At 45.5% G+C, this 16907-nt stretch overlaps 1 protein-coding gene and 1 pseudogene across 1 annotated transcript; one reads left to right on the forward strand and one right to left on the reverse strand.

The window, feature by feature from the left end:
- The first annotated feature begins 5768 nt into the window (after positions 1-5768).
- On the forward strand, positions 5769-12226 carry LOC101696552 (lysine-specific demethylase 2B pseudogene; annotated as a pseudogene).
- LOC147830250 (uncharacterized) lies at positions 12199-16323 on the reverse strand. Its single transcript, XM_087187759.1, has 4 exons — positions 15995-16323; positions 13501-13619; positions 12725-12840; positions 12199-12489 (listed from the first exon to the last, which is right to left on the reverse strand). The coding sequence occupies exons 1-4, from the start codon at positions 16250-16252 to the stop codon at positions 12200-12202; spliced, it is 783 nt and encodes a 260-aa protein (XP_087043885.1). The 5' UTR covers positions 16253-16323; the 3' UTR covers position 12199.
- Between the last annotated feature and the right edge of the window lie 584 nt (positions 16324-16907).

A 16907-nucleotide genomic window follows, 5' to 3' on the forward strand; every position in this document is an offset into this window, starting at 1 on the left:
CCAGTCCTCCCTATTTACAAAGATTTTGTTCCTATTTTTCCATTTCCTCATATTAATCCCATTCCCTTCTATCCTTTCCCCTAGCCCTCCCACTTCCTTCCCCTTTGCCCCTTTTCTTCCTATTTCACATTACCTATTATACATTTAGTCCTTATTTACACTTTCAGTTTCTCACACCAGAGAAACTATTCGGTATTTACACATGTGTGTCCTATTTGTTTCACTTAAGAGTATTGCCTCCATGTGGATCCACTTAGCTATAAATGTCTCTAATTTCTCATTTTTTATGGCTGAGTAGTACTCCATTTTATTTAAAAACCACATTTTCTTTATCCAGTCTCCAGTTGATGGGCATTTGGGCTGTTTCCAAGTTTTAGCTATTACAAACTGCGCTGCTGTGAACATGGGTGCACATATATCACTGTGATATGATTCTTTTACTTCTTTGGGGAAGATCCCCAGCAGTGGAATAGCGGGGGTCAAATGGGACTTCCAGTCCTAGTTCTTTGAGGTATCTCCATACTGATTTCCACAGTGCTTGCACCAGTCTACACTCCCACCAGCAGTGGAGCAGGGTTCCTCTTTCCCCACAGCCCCGCCAGCATTTGTTATTGGTTGATTTCATGATAGCAGCCATTCTTTCTGGAGTGAAGTGGAATCTCAGCGTTGTTTTCATTTGCATCTCTCAAATGACCAGTGATGTTGAACATTTTTTCATGTATTTATTTGCTATTTCTACTTCTTTGTCTGAGAAATGTCTGTTCATTTCAGATGCCCATTTTTGGAATGGGTCTTTAAATTTGGGAGGTCTGATCTTTTTAAATTCTTTATAGAGTCGAGATAGGAGACCTTTGTCTGAGGAAGAGCAGGTGAAGATTTTTTCCCACATTGTGGATTGTCTCTTCACACTGCTGGTGGTTTCTCTTGCTGTGCAGAAGCCTTTTAATAAGAAGAGATCCCATTTGTTGATTGTTTGTGCTAGTTCACGGGCAACTGAGGTTTTGTTCATAAAATCTTTTCCTACACCAATGTCTTCAAGGGTTCTACCTAACCTCTGTTCCAACTAGTTCAGAGTTTCTATTTTAATATTTAGATCTTTAATCCATTTTGATTTTAGTTCAGTGCATGGCGAGAGATATAGGTCTAGTTATAATCTTTGGCAAGTTGAAGCCCAATTTTTCCAGCACCACTTATTAAAGAGGCTATCTTTCCTCCAGTGAGGGTGTTTGGCTCCTTTGTCGAACATGAGATGGCTGAGTGTGTCTGGCGTTGTTTCTGCATCTTCTAATCTGTTCCACTGGTCCTCAAGTCTGTTTCTTTGCCAGTACCATGATGTTTTTATCACAGTAGATTTGTAGTAGAGTTTCAGGTTGGGGATTGTGATACCCCCTGCCATGTCTCTGTTACCTAGAATTGCTTTTGCTGTTCTGGGTCTCTTCTTATTCCAAATGAGTTTTTGGATTGTTTTCTTGAGGTCTATGAAGTATGCTGCTGGAATCTCAATTGGAATTGCATTAAATCTATATAGCAGTTTTGGAAGTATGGCCATTTTCACCATATTAATCCTTCCTACTCAGGAGCAGGGGATGTCTGTCCATTTTCTGATATCATCTTCAATCTCTCTTTTCAGAGTGCCATAGTTTTCAGAGAAGAGGTCTTTGATTTCTTTTGTTAGGATGATTCCTAGGTATTTCAGTTTTTTGGATGCTATTGTGAAAGGAATTATTTGCCCTATTTCTCTCTCAGTGAGTCTGTCATTGGTGTATTGATTTTTGTGTGTTATTGTAGCTATTGATTTTTGTGTGTTAACCCTGTAACCAGCTACTTGACTGAATTTGGTTATTAAGTCTAGAAGACTTTTGGTGGAGTTCTTGGGGTCTTCTATATAGAGTATCATGTCATCTGCAAATAATGACAATTTGACTTCTTCATTACCTATCTTTATTCCTTTTATTTCTTTCTCTTGTCTAATTGCCGTGGCTAATGTTTCCAGAACTATATTGAACAAGAGTGGTGATAGTGGACATCCTTATCTTGTTCCTGATTTTAGTGTGAAGGATTTCAGTTTTTGACCATTTAGTATGATATTGGTTGTTGGTTTTTCATAGATGGCTTCTATCAGTTTGAGGTAGAGACCATCTATTGCAATTTTTTGTAGGGTTTTTATCATAAATGCATGTTAGATTTTGTCAAATGCTTTTTCTGCATCTATGGAGATAATCATATGGTTTTTGTCCTTGGCTGTATTGATATAGTGTATTACATTGATTGATTTGCATATATTGAACCATCCCTGCATCCATGGGATGAATACCACTTGATCAGGCTGTATGATCTTCTTGATGGTCTTCTGCATTCTGTTTGCCAGTATCTTATTAAGGATTTTTGCATCTATTTTCATTAGTGAGATTGGCCTATAGTTCTCTGTTTCAGTTGGGTCTTTCTCTGCTTTTGGGATCAAGGTGATGCTTGCTTCCAGGAATGAATTTGGGAGTATTGCTTCTCTTTCAATTTCATTGAAGAGTTGAAACAGTAGTGGCAGCAGTTCCTCTCTAAATGTCTTGTAGAATTCAGCAGTGAAGCCATCAGGGCCCGGGCTTTTCTTAGTTGATAAGTTTTTAATTACATTTTCAATTTCATTGCTTGATATTGGGTTGTTCAGAATTTTTCGGTCTTCTTCGTTCAACTTTGGTAATTCACATGTATCTAGGAATCTATCCGTTTCTTCTGTGTTGTCCATCTTATTGGCGTATAGGTTCTGGAAGTAGGTATTGATGATCCTCTGGATTTCTGCTGGGTCTGTTGTCATTTCACCCTTTTCATTCCTAATTGCATGGATTTGGGCCTTTTCTTTCCTTTTTCTGTCAAGGTTGCCTAAAGGTTTGTCAATTTTGTTGATTCTTTCGAAGAACCAACTCTTGGCTTCATTGATTTTTTGTATCGTTCTCTTAGTCTCCATTGCATTGATTTCTCCTCTGATCGTTATAATTTCCTCCCTTGTATGAGCTTTGGGGTTGCCCTGCTCTTGTTTTTCTAGAAGCTTGAGGTTCAGCATCAGGTTGTTTAATTGGGCTCATTCTGTTTTCCTAATATGCGTATTAACTGCTATGAGTTTCCCTCGTAAGACAGCTTTCATTGTGTCCCATAGATTTCGATATGTTGTATTGTCATTGCCATTTAAATGAAAGAACTGTCTGATTTCTTCTTTAATTTCCTCTGTGACCCATTGGTTATTCAGAAGTGTGTTGTTCAATTTCCATGTGTTTATGAAATTTTTCCAGTTTCTTTTGCTATGGATCTCCAATTTCATCGCACTATGGTTTGATAATATACAGGGGATACCTTCAATTCCTTTGCACTTACTTAAACATGTTCTATGCATGAGTATGTGGTCTATTTTTGAGAATGAGCCATGTGCAGCTGAATTTGTAGTCTGATTTTGTGGGGTGGAAGACTCTGTAAACATCTGTTAAGTTCATTTGTTCAAGAGTTCGATTGAGTTCTAGTATTTCATTACTTATTTTTAGTCTAGTTGATCTATCTATTTGTGACCATGGGATGTTGAGGTCGTCCACTACAATTGTATTAGTGCATATATGACTTTTCATGTCGTTAGTATTTGTTTTATATAGTCAGGTGCACTAGTGTTTGGTGCATAGATATTTATGATTGTCATCTCTTCCTCTTGGATTGTTCCCTTTACAAGGATGTAGTGTCCTTCTTCATCTCTCTTAATCAGTGTTGGTTTGAAATCTACTTGATCTGCCAAGAGGATAGCTACTCCTGCTTTTTTTCAGGTTCCTGTTGCATGGAGTATTGTTTTCCACCCTTTAACTTTCCGTCTATGAGTTTTCTTTTGAATTAAGTGTGTTTCTTGTATGCAGCATATTGTTGGAATTTGCTTCTTGACCCATTCTGCCAGTCTATTTCTTTTGATTGGTGAGTTGAGACCATTAACATTGATGGTTATAACTGAAACATATTGACTTGTCATTGCCATGACTTTTTCTTTTTGTTGGGTTATCCCTCTTTCCATTTAATTTCTTGTCATGCCAGATGGGTTCATTCTGCTTTGCTTCCTGGGGTTGTGATCCTCAATGTCTGTTCCTAGGCTATTGTGTAAAATTCTTTGGAGTGCTGGTTTGGTATTCATGAAGTTCCTAAGGTGCTCTTTGTCATGAAAGTATCGTATTTCTCCATCAATTTTGAAAGAATGTTTTGCAGGGTACATCGATCTGGGTTGGAGGCTGTTTTCTTTTAGGTCTTGGAATATGTCAGTCCAAGCTCTTCTTGCCTTGATGGTTTGTGTTGAGAAGTCTGCTGTGATTCTGATGGGCTTTCCTTTGTATGTGATTTGTTTCTTTTCTCTGACTGCTTGGAGAATTTTGCTCTTCTGTTGTGTTTCTGGAATCTTAACAATTATATGCCTATGTGTAGATTTTTTTTGATCAAGGCTATTTGGAGTCCTATATGCCTCACTTATCTGTATGTCAAGCTCTTTTCCCCTGCTTGGGAAGTTTTCTGCCATCATTTCTGTGAAGAGATTTTTTATGTCATCTGCACTCTCTCCTGTTTCTTCATTGACTCCAATCAGTCTTGCATCATCTAGCAGCTGCTGGATTGATTTCTCCTGTTCCTTTATAATTTTGAAGCAATTTTTCTTTTCCTGGTTGTTAATTGCAATCTTATCTTCTACATCTGAAATTCTGTCCTCACATTGGCTCATTCTGCTGTGTAGACTTTCAGTGGAGTTTTTCACGTCCTGGAAATCTATTTGCATCTGTTTTATGGATTCCATTTGTTTCTTATGTTGGAATTCCATCATGTTCCTCAGCTCCTCTCTAGATTTATTAAGCATGTCTTGCACTAGGGGCACAATTTCTCCTGTTATCTGAGAAATTATTTCTGATTTCATTTTTTCCAGATCCCCTTTTGTTGCCAGTTCAGTGGGTTCAGGTGGTTGAATATCAGAGTGTTCCATCTCATTTCTCTTTGGGGTTGCTGTAGGTGATCTGCAAGTCTGGTTTTGAGACTTATTTACGTGTTTTCACATTTCGACTGGGGCGGGGGGCTGTTATGGCCTGCACGGATTACCTCCTCTGAGCTGGGTGAGGTGGGACAGGGGCCAGGAGCAGCGGTAGGGATGGTGACCCAAAAGCCCTTTCCTGTGGGCTGGGAGCAGCGGGAGGGATGGGGCCGGGAAGCCCCTTCCTCTGGACCAGGAGCAGTGCGACGATGGCTCAGAAGCCCCTACCTCTGGGCCGGGAACAGTGGGACTCAGTACCTTGGTCTGGTGGTCTGGTGTCCTCTGTGTCTTTGTAGTGTGGAATCAGGTGGCTGCCTGTCTGCAGCGGGGTGATTCGATGTCTTCTGCGTGACTCAGGACCGCTGTAGGGCGTGCATAGATCTGCCTGTCTGCAGCGGGCTGATTTGGCGTGTGTTCCGCGCTACTCAGGACCTCGGTAGGGCCCTCATTTCCATTTCTAAAATCCAAGTTTCTGCCATCCTGTGACACTCGTTCACTCTTCGGCCATGCTGTTTTCCCAACTAGAATAGCCTTTCCTCTACCCCTTATTTTAGGAAACTTTTGTTCATCCTTCAAACTCAGGAATATTTAGTGTCTTTGACTTTTTTTTTTTTTTTTAGTACGGGGATTGAACTTGGGACCTTGCACTTACGAGGCAGGCGGTGGAACCACTGAGCTAAATCCCCTGCCCTAAACTCAGGAATATTTAGTGTAATTAAAAATGCCTTAGGACCCAGTGGTTATCCTCCCAGTTATATGGACGTGAAAATTTTCTCAAAAGCATCCAGTAAGCATTATGAGTAAGGAGAGTCATTGAAATGCTATCCATGGTAGTGAAGGGTGGGGTAGGGTTAGACATAACCCAGGGCTCATTACCTGTAAAATGTGGTGGCTTCACACATACTGTGGATACATACAAACAACATGGCTTGATCTTAAAAATAGAGTTGAGTGACCTGATTAAGGAATGTTGATATTTCCAGCATAATGCTGATTATATAAATTAAAAACACATGCATCAAAAACAGCATGGACTTTTACAATGATACATAAGGAGGGGAAAGAAAAGGGGCGAGAATAGGGAAATAAAAAATTAACTAAAAGCTCTTTCATAGATGGATTTACAATATACGCTGAATGAGGATTATGATTGTGCCTGAAACTGTTTTCAAGTATCACTAGTTCCGAATAGATCTTCCTAGGCCCCTAAAACGACTTTACTTTCCCAGAGTTCATTTGCATACCTCCTTGGTACCTGAAAGGCTCCGGGGCCTCTCTGGTACTTGGCAGGTAACAGACATTCTCAGAAACAAAAGGGGTAGATGCAAATGAGGGCTGCTGAGGCCCTGCAAGTGCAGTGGGGGAAAAGAAGCAATATAACTTGGGCACCAAATTGCCCTCATATGTATCTCCAGGCTGCTCAGGAGAACATTTTCTTCCTATACATTAATCATTGATAATAACGCCTACTTACTGAATTTATACTCTTCAAAATTAATGTTAGCTTCAAATCAAGGTAAATATCCACTAGAAATTAAATAGAGGGAATAAAAGAGAAAGCAAGGCTGCTGCTGTTTGCTTCCTCCTGCCTGCCCTGTCATGGAGTTTCTCCCCTGTGATGCCCCTCTGCCATGCCACCCTGCCTTAGAGCCAGCTGAAGTAACCTGTTTGGAGACGATTTTGTGATGCTTGATTCACCCTGGAAGGAATGTGGACTGAAGTTCTAAGATTTGTGTATCTTACCCTCTGGACTCAGCATTGTGTCTTATGTTCACTGAAGTCAGAACTTGTATAAGAAGGAGAATGAGAGTCTGGTTACATAAAAATGACTATATCAGAGACCTAAAAAGGCTCAGTCTCTGTCTTCTGATAGTGTATATGGCCCTTTTGGTGGGCACAGATCAGGATTTTTACAGTTTACTTGGAGTATCCAAAACTGGACGCAGTAGAGAAATAAGCTTTTAAGAGATTAGCATTAAAGTTACATCCTGATAAAAACCCGAACAACCCAAATGCACATGGTGATTTCTTAAAAATAATTAGAGCATATGAAGTACTCAAAGATGAAGATCTATGGAAAAAGTATGATAAATATGGAGAGAAGAGACTTGAAGATAACCAAAGAGGCCAGTATGAAAGCTGGAACTATTATCGTTATGATTTTGGTATTTATGATGATGATCCTGAAATCATAACACTGGAAAGAAGAGAATTTGGTGTGGAAAGCAACTTGAGGATATGTGGAACTGAGTTTCTTTTGCTTAAACTGGAATAGGGACCAGTGAAATCCTTCTGAATACAAGCCTTTACAGTTTTCAGCTGGACTACCAGAGGAGCTGGAGACTAGGCAGCCATGTGGGTGGTCAAACACTTCTATGCAGTCAAGCCCCCAATACAGACTTCTGACACATGAGACTGAGTTTAATGCTTACGTGGAAGAACTCTACCCTGAAGAAAGATCTCTGTTTTAGGGAGCCGAATACAAGTGGCCCCAATTTGTCATCTGCCTTAGCACTGGCATCTGTTATTGCCTGTGTGTGATAAAAAGAAAAGAGAAAACAAGACAAGGAATTAAGAAGATTGACAAGGATAAAATCCAAGCAATGCCTAAGATCAAAGACAGAGGCAAAGAGAAAGAAAAAAGGCACTCTTAGATGACACTGACAAAGCAAGGACAGGTGGGTGAGCCTGCTGTTCTGCTGCTCATCGCTGTCTTTGGATCCTGTGGGGCAGCAGCTTGTGGGAGGTCAGTAAGGTGCCTGAAAAATCACACTCTTGCCTGACTGGGGACTACGAGTTTCAACAAAGAGCGAACTACAGCTCCAGATAGCTACACCTTCAGCTCACCTTCAAACAGGACATGTAAATAGACTCTCAGAGTTCTAGTTAAAGCATTTAGAACAGCACTTAGGAAATTCAATGTCAGATTAATTAAATTAATTAAATTCAATGTCCGATTAATTAATTAATTTAAAATGGTGGGTCCATTTAGCTCAGTGGTTCCACCGCCTGCCTCGCAAGGCGCAAGGTCCTGAGTTCGATCCCCAATACAAAAAAAAAATGTTATCTGTGCTTTCTTTTTTTTTTTTTTTTGGTACCAGGGATCAAACTCGGGACCTTGCGCTTGCAAGGCAGGCACTGGAACCACTGAGCTAAATCCTTGGCCCTATCTGTACTTTCTTAAAGGCAGCTATTTCAGCTGTTGCTTATACAAATCCTAATAATATCCCAAAATCGACTCCGGGCGGGCGGCGGCTGCAGCAGCAGCGCCGCTCGGCCATGTCAGCGCACATGAGCTTGGGCCCACCATGAGCCATGTCCATGTCCCATGTCTGTAAGCGCCGAGGAGGACAACTGTGAATCGGAGCCCAACCAGAATCGGACAGTGGGTCGGCCCAAGGGCAAGCTGGGCCCGTCCTCCAAAGTGAAATTGGCTGCCAACCGAACGACGGCAGGAGCTCTCGCAGGCACCATGCCGCAAGTGCGAGGCGTGCCTGAGGACAGAGTGCAGAGAGTGCTACTTCTGCAAGGACATGAAGAAGTTCAGGGGCCCCGGGCGGATGAAGCAGAGCTGTATCATGCGGCAGTGCATCGCGCCAGTGCATCGCGCCAGTGCATCGCGCCAGTGCATCGCGCCAGTGCTGCCCCACACCGCTGTGTGCCTTGTGTGTGGCGAGGCGGGGAAGGAGGACACAGTGGAAGAGGAAGAAGGCAAGTTCAACCTCATGCTCATGGAGTGCTCCATCTGCAGTGAGATCATCCACCCTGGCTGCCTCAAGTTTAAGGAGTCAGAGGGTGTGATCAACGACGAGCTTCCAAACTGCTGGGAGTGTCCGAAGTGCAACCACGCCGGCAAGACCGGGAAACAAAAGCGTGGCCCTGGCTTTAAGTATGCCTCCCACCTGCCCGGCTCCCTGCTCAAGGAGCAGAAGATGAACCGGGACAACAAGGGAGGCCAGGAGCCAGCCAAGCGGAGGAGTGAGTGTGAGGAGGCGCCCAGGTGCAGGTCGGACGAGCACCCCAAGAAGGTGCCGGTGGACAGCATCCTGCGCCGAAAGTCGGATAATGTGCACCTGAGGAGGAAGGGGAACTATGAGAAGCCCCAGGAGCTGAGCGCACGCAAGCGAGCCTCGACCCACGCTGCAAACGTCCCCCGGTTCCTCTCACCTCTCCCCGAGGGCCCCTCTAGGCAGCAGCCTCAGCCCCTGGTGGAGATCCAGTCTCACTTATTTCGAGCAGCAGCTAAAGCCTGGCAAAGAAGATAAGCTTTTCAGGAAAAAGCGGAGGTCCTGGAAGAACGCTGAGGACCAGATGCCACTGGCTACCAAGCCCCTGCGGTGCTTCGAGCAGGAGCCAGAGGATGATTTGCCTGAGGCGCCCCCCAGAAGCAGGGACAGCGACCACTCATGCTCTAGCTCGCCCACAGCAGGGCCCAGCACGGAGAGGGCCGAGGGCTCGGAGGAAAAGAAGAAAGTGAAGATGGCGCTGGAAACGGGTTCCCAATAAGGAGCCGAGCAAGGAGCTCAACTACTAGATCCAGAAAACAGAGAGCAGCCTAGCCCACGAGAACCACACCAGCCCATCAGGTCAGAGCCCGAGAGCGAGAAGGAGGAGCCCAAGCGGCCGCTGGGCCTCTGTGAGCGACCCCACCGCTTCAGCGAGGGGCTCAATGGCACCCCCGGGAGCTGCGGCAGCCGCTGGGCCACGGCCTGCGCAGCCCGCCCCGTGTCATCTGGCCCCCACCCTCTGTGTCCCCACCCAAGTGCATCCAGATGGAGTGCCACGTGATCCGCCCGCCCCCCATCAGCCCCCCGCCCGACTCGCTGCCCCTGGACCATGGAGCGCCCCACGCCACCAAGACCTGTGTATCTGCATGCGGGTCTGCAGGACCTGGAACCGCTGGTGCTGTGATAAGCGGTTGTGGACCCGCATCGACCTGAACTACTGCAAGTCCATCACGCCCCTGACGCTCAGTGGCATCATTCGCCGCCAGCCCGTCTCCCTCTACCTCAGCTGGACCAACATCTCTAAGAAGCAGTTGAGTTGGCTCATCAACCGGCTGCCTGGGCTCTGAGACTTGATGCTGGCGAGCTGCTCCTGGATTGCAGTCTCCGCGCTCTGTAGCTCCAGTTGTCCGCTGCTCCGGACCCTGGATGTCCAGTGGGTAGAAGGGCTCAAGGACGCCCAGATGTCCCCACCCACAGATAACAGGCCGGGTCAGATGGACAATCGGAGTAAGCTCTGGAACATCGTGGAGCTGCACCTGGCAGGCCTGGACATCACAGACGCCTCCCTGTGGCTCATCATCAGTCACATGCCCCTGCTCTCCAAGCTGCACCTCAGCTATTGTAACTATGTCATGGACCAGTCCATCAACCTGCTCACTGCGGTCGGCACCACCACCCGGGACTCTCTGACCGAGATCATCCTGTCAGACTGCAATAAGGTCACTGATCAGTGCCTGTCCTCCTTCAAACACTTCAAACATCTGCCATATTGACCTGAGGTACTGGAAGCAAGTCACCAAGGAAGGCTGTGAGCAGTTTATTGTCGAGATGTCCATGAGTGTCCAATTCAGGCAAGTCGAAGAAAAACTCCTGCAAAAACTGAGTTAGTCCAAGGATAAGTGTGTAAATACGGGGCAGGGAAGGGAGTGGTGGCAGGGAAAGATGTTATAGCCATGGAGGGCTTTGTTTCTCACTAGAACTCTGGACCGGGACTGCAGGCGACCGCGATTCCATGTGCAGGTCTCGCCCAGGAAGCGGCGGCTCGCCCCTCGCCAGTGAGTGAGGGGCGCCTGCTCTGCTCTGCGTGGTGACCACGCTGCTCTCCGGACCACTTCTCAGGTAGCCTTGGGAGGAGACACTCCGGTCAGGAGAGGAGGGCTCACGTGGGCATGGGGTTGGGGGTTGCTTTGGTGGTGTTTTTGTTTGGACACCCAGGTCCTTGCAAGGTCGAGGGTTTTGGTGTCAACATAATGTGGACCACATGCCGCATCTGCTGCCATCCTGACACATTTTGTTTGATTATGCAGAACTATTTTTGTACAAATTGTTTAAAAGTTATTTATGCAAGGTTTGAATACATACCAGTGTTTTTATTGTCTTGAGATTGCCAACCTTCCTGGTTTCCTTCAGGTAGGAGAGAACTCAACCTGTACTTCATCGACACAGATGTGCCCAGAACTGAGCCAGCAGGCAAGTCTTCCACTTAAAAGCATGTTTAGCTGGAAGCCAGAGCCTGCTGTACACATCAGGAATCCACACAAGCATGTTGTGGATAGATGTAAATTATAGTCAAAGTAAGACATGTTGTCAAGTTTCCTCCATAAAGAAGTCACTTTTTTCTCAAGATTCTACAATTGAAACTTCAGCCTTTGTGCTCAGGATGGGTTTGCTCCAGCATGAGCTCTTGTACCTCACATCGACCTAATTTATCCCGTGAGTCAAGGAGTAGAATAAATGTGCAAGGTGAAAAAATAAAAATGACACTGACAGATGCAGATGTTTCCTTCAGCTCTGGTATGGGGGAGAAAATTTGGAAAGAGTCTAGAGCAAAAGTTCCTGAGACAACTGTCACAGTGTAGGCACTGAAAATGTCAAGGGATGGAGGATGACTGTGCCATGTCCCCAGTGCATACATGAGATGACAGGAGAGCTGTGCTCTGCCAGACTCCCCATCCCGCAGCTGAGAGATGCACACCTGAACCCTAGGATGAAGACACAAAGGAGGAGCACCCGGGGGAGAGGTCCCTGTTCCTCTGTAGGATGACTATCTCTGTGTCTTTCCTTATGGTGCTTTCTGTATTTTACTGCAAAACTTATCTCTTGTCTGCAAAAACACTGCATAATTTAGTTTGTGATGAGAAGTCATGGGAATCTATCTAGGATTTTCCTGTCCTCCAATAAGCAAGATTGAACAGTACCTTCCAAGATTCTGCAGCCAAAGACCAATATGATTGCAGTTTTGTGAAAAATGTAGAATAGATTAATTACAAGGACATAAGATGAGTGGATCTAGCAGCAGGGGAGAAGGGAGGAAATACCTTTGCGTATTGAAAACGTCTTGGAACTGGACAGTGGTGAAGGTTGCACAACATTGCAAATGAATGAGAATGCACTGAAAATGCAGCAAGTTGATCATTTTAAACAAGACTAAAAGCTTAAATTTATTTTAAATAATTCTATCATTGACTTGTCTCTGGAAAATAAAAGTAACAATAAATACAATAATAACTAAATCTATAAGGGAGGGGAATTGCTGGTATGGGTCAAGAGTTGACCTCAAGTAGAGCTCAAGAGATAGCACTTGCTGTAGAGCCACCAGGAGTTGCAGCTCTGCAGCTGATGGAGAAGGGGTTTCAGGTCCTGGCTCTTGCTGTGGGGTCAGAGCTGGTGAGGGAGCTGCAGTTGCAGTTGGCACGAGCTCTGCAGGTGGGACATCATCGTGGGCTGGAGCTGGCACTGCAGTTGCAAGAGGAGAAAAGATCACCAACTTTTCTTGTTCCCTTCTGGGCAAAACCCTCTGCCTGTCAGAGACAGCTGTGTGCACCAACACAGCCCCAGGAAGCGCTCCCAGCCTGCAGCCCCCCACTGACTGCTGAGTGTCTCAATGTTCATGCGTCACTCAACGGCTCACAGCCTTGCTGTGTTTCAAGGCCCGTATCCTCTCCACAGTTCCATTCTACAGCTCTCTCACCCTGGGGCTCTTCATCAGAGGACGCAAGAGGCACCAGGTGGTCCTGGAGAAGCTCATCCTGGGGATGCACCTGGGATTTCAGCGCCACTGAGGAGTCAAAGACAGAAAAGGTGCACCTGGGGAAGACAGGCAGCAAAGTGAGAGGCCTGGGCCTTTAGATCCACACTATCTTCCCAGGGCACCCGTCAGTATGAACACGGGGGCCTCCTGCCCAATCTGTGCAGTGCCAGGTCTACAAGCTCCCCACCCTGAAAGGGACAGTGCAGTCCCAGGCAGCCCTGACAGGCTGACAGAAGGCTCCGTGGGAGTCAGTCCTTGTTTAGTGGTGTGATAGCTCTGTTTCTTCAGGGAAGCCTGACCTCTGCCTCTCCTCACTGGCAGGTCAGCTCCATGAGGACAGGGACTGGTATCTGCTGTGTCCTTGCCCACAAGGGCACGAGGCTGCTGCATTAATATGTGAGATGTGAGGGGTCAGTAGGAGTCTGTGAGTAGGAGTGAGAGCTGAGTCTCTTGCTCATGCAGTAATGGGTTGCTCAGTTCTCTGTGTCTGTTCTGGCCACACTTGCACTGCTTGTATCCACATCTGTGGAGGCCAGGAAAGGGTGGGATCTACCTTAGTGTGAGGAATATCTGAACTGTTGCCCAGGGTGACTTTGTGGCCCCCAACATTGAAACCCAAAAGGGCAGTGATGGCATCTGCTCTGCTTCTAGGATCATGGTCAATGTTTCTGCACATAGTGTCCCTTTATGTGCATTCATGGATTGATGCCACCCACCTGCTCTTGTTATCCTGGAAGTCCTGCCCCAGGGTCTCCACTGGAGTGTGAGGAATCCCTGCCTGCACCGTGCTTACTGTGCAGACCCCTGCCAAGCTCTCGGTTGACTGATTTCCAATCTGTGATGAGACAGTAGAGTGTCATGGAATTAGTGTCCCTTCCCCCATTAATTCCCAGTAGAGTTTGAGGCTAAAGCAACAATGACACTCCAAATGGTCCATATAGGCTCATGCCAGAGGGGGCACACAAGGGGCCCAGCAGAAAAGGGATTCTTATACTAAAAGTTGAATTTCAGAAGGAAACCTACAAATACTAGCATTATGTAACGAGCTTATTAGCTGCGTACAGGATGTATATAACTCCATGCATGAAGAACAACAGCCCATGTGTCCTGAGACAACCTCCCCTTGTAGAGGTGAGAAAACAGAGTCTCATCCTAGGTGGCCCAGACCTTTATGAGGTCACACAGAATGTTCCCCAGGTTTCTGATGAAAGGCCCCCATGAAAGAATCAGGTCTGGTTTCCTTACCTAGTAAGGCAGAGTGGCTGTGTTCACCATCTCCCTTATACAATGTCATTTAGCCAATGGGGACCCCATCCTGTGACCTGCAGGGCCTGCATAAGTTCCGTGAGACAGCAAATGCCAGAGAAATGACAGAGTAGCATGGGCCTGATGTTTTGGGTGAGCTCGCCTCTGCAGATGTGATGATGTGTAAGAGCTGGAGACTGGGTGACAGGACAGTCGAGACAGTGCCATATGGACTCCTGGACCCAGGATTTACAATGAGGTGAAATGCCAGAATGAAATTGTGTCAGGAAGTGAAGTCACTTAGTGTCCATGTTCCTATTGTGATGCTCCCACCAACCTGAAGACAGTGACAGTGCACCTGGCCAAGTGCGTGGCTGAGCGGAAAGAATGTTGAGGTTGAGAAGAGGAGACCCCAGACTCTTTTGGGACCAGGACCATGGGCCCCCTGTTTACCAAGCTTTGGAGGAGGTGCTGAAGTTGTTATTTAGCCCCAAAGGTCCTCTCAGTTCTCCTCTGTTCACACTCACACCCTGCACCTGAGCGGGCCTCTGCTGTTCCTGTGGGGCCCAGTACCTGGTGTAGGCACATGGCATACAGGCCCAAGGCAACCTGCTCCAGGCCACTGTGCTGCATACAGCTCTGTGGGGACAATGCCCAGAAGTTGGCAGGGAAGCATGAGGCTGCGCTAGACCATAATTCATTTTTTTTTAACTGTATATCCTTTTATTGGTACATTTTAGGTATACAATGTAATGACATTCATCATAGGAAATTTGCACCTTTACATACTCTCTTGGTTCTTATTTTGTCCCCCTTCCCCTGCCCTCCTTTCAACCCCTCTCTCCCTCCCTATTTACAAAGACATTGTTTACTTTTTTCATTTTCTCATATTAATCCCACTCCCTTCTTTCCTTGCCCCTACCCCTCCCACTTCCCCTTCCCCTTTTCCCCTTTTTTTCCTATTTCACATTATCTATTATACCTTTTAGTCATTATTTACACTTTCATGGCAGGGATTATTACAACCTCCAACTTGAAACTCTACTACAAAGCTACTGTGATATAAACAGCATGGTACTGGCAAAGAAACAGACTTGGGGACCAGTGGAACAGATTAGAAGATGCAGAAACAACACCAGACACACTCAGCCACCTCATCTTTGACAAAGGAGCCAAACACCCTCACTGGAGGAAAGATAGCCTCTTTAATAAATGGTGCTGGAGAAATAGGGTTTCAACTTGCCAAAGACTAAAACTAGACCTATATCTCTCACCATGCACTAACCTAAAATCAAAATGGATTAAAGGTCTAGATATTAAAACAGAAATGCTGAACCGGGTGGAACAGAGTTTAGGTAGAACTCGTGAAGACAGCGTAGGAACAGATTTTATGAACAAAACCTCAGTTGCCCGTGAACTACCACAAACAATCCACAAGTTGATTCTCTTCTTACTAAAAAGCTTCTGCACACCAAGAGAAACCACAAACAGTGTGAAGAGACAACCTACAATGTGGGAACAAATTTTCACCAGTGGTCCATCAAATAAAGGTCTGCTATCGCGAATCTATAAAGAACTGAAAAGAATCAGACTTCCCAAATTTAAAGACCCAATCGAAAAATAGGCATCTGAAATGAATAGAACATAATCTGTGCAGTTGTTGTTCCAGATAACCTTGTGCTCCCCACACAACCAATAGACATGTCACAGGCTTCTGCCTCAGGAGGACAGGAGATGCCAATGAGGCTGGGGACAAACACTTGGGCACTGTCTTTCTCCTGCTGCCTGCCCTGTCCAGGGTAGGAATATGACAGGACCCCATGCTCACAGCCTCCCACCACCCAGTCCTATCCAGGAGGACTTCTCTGAGGACACTGTCCCACCCCCAGCCATGACACAAATACACTGAGGATGAGGTGTTGGTTGTTTAGAGGGACTCACAGCGGTGATCGGTTCTAAATGTACCTGTCCAGGTATCAGTGGCTCCAAGTGTCTGGTGGCTGAACCTAGGGACACTTGTCCTGGGCTCTCTCTTGTCTCTGGGCATCTATGGGCTTGATCTGGTGAGACCTGCCCTGTGCTGCCCATGACTGTTGGACAGTTCCTGGCGAGGGTCCTGAAGCTTCTGCGCCAAGTGAACCATCTTCTCACTCGTTGCCAAGTGGTTTCCCTGCGTGGAGTCCTGTGGCTGCGACCAGGAGTCCTGGGAAAGCTCCACAGCATGTTTGCTGCTGACTGTTTTCAGCCAACTGACTGGGGAGACAGTTGTCACTAGACTGTGGTGCCTGATGACAGGGCTCCATGTTCTGTTTGTGAGGTCACGTGCTGGGGTCCTTAGCTGAGCCCTCCTATAAGAAGACACTTACTGATAAGAAGCTCCCCATTCTTTTCACAGTGGAACAAATCTGTGTGCTTCTTAGAAACACCAAATGTTTAACTAGAAAAGCTGTCTGTGGTTTTAGACTCTGGTGAACTTTGATGATTTAGTGCAATAAATACATAGATGCTTAAATGTGAAAATAATAATAATAATAATAATAATATCCCAAAATCTAAATGAAGAGCAAAATAAAAGATACGTAAAAGGAAGTAAGGAGATGGATCATTTGTAAATGGGAAAGGGACCTAGAGAGGGAGGGAAGGGGAAAGAAAGGGAAGGGAAGGGATGAAAACATTGAGATGTGTTATGTACGTGTACCAACTCTTCACGAGGAATTTGATCATCATGTACCACGACCATGTACTAATAAAAAGTACAAATTGAAGATAAAATAAAATACATTTTAAAATTCTAATGACTTTTAACATAAATACCTGTTGAATGTATTAAACTAATTTTAGAGCTTGTAATATTAAAGCTTGTGTTTATTAAAAATAT

This window comes from Heterocephalus glaber, unplaced genomic scaffold (genome assembly GCF_053883595.1).
Source record: "Heterocephalus glaber isolate CG9 unplaced genomic scaffold, H.glaber_assembly_v1.0 deba00000281, whole genome shotgun sequence".
NCBI lineage: Eukaryota > Metazoa > Chordata > Mammalia > Rodentia > Bathyergidae > Heterocephalus > Heterocephalus glaber.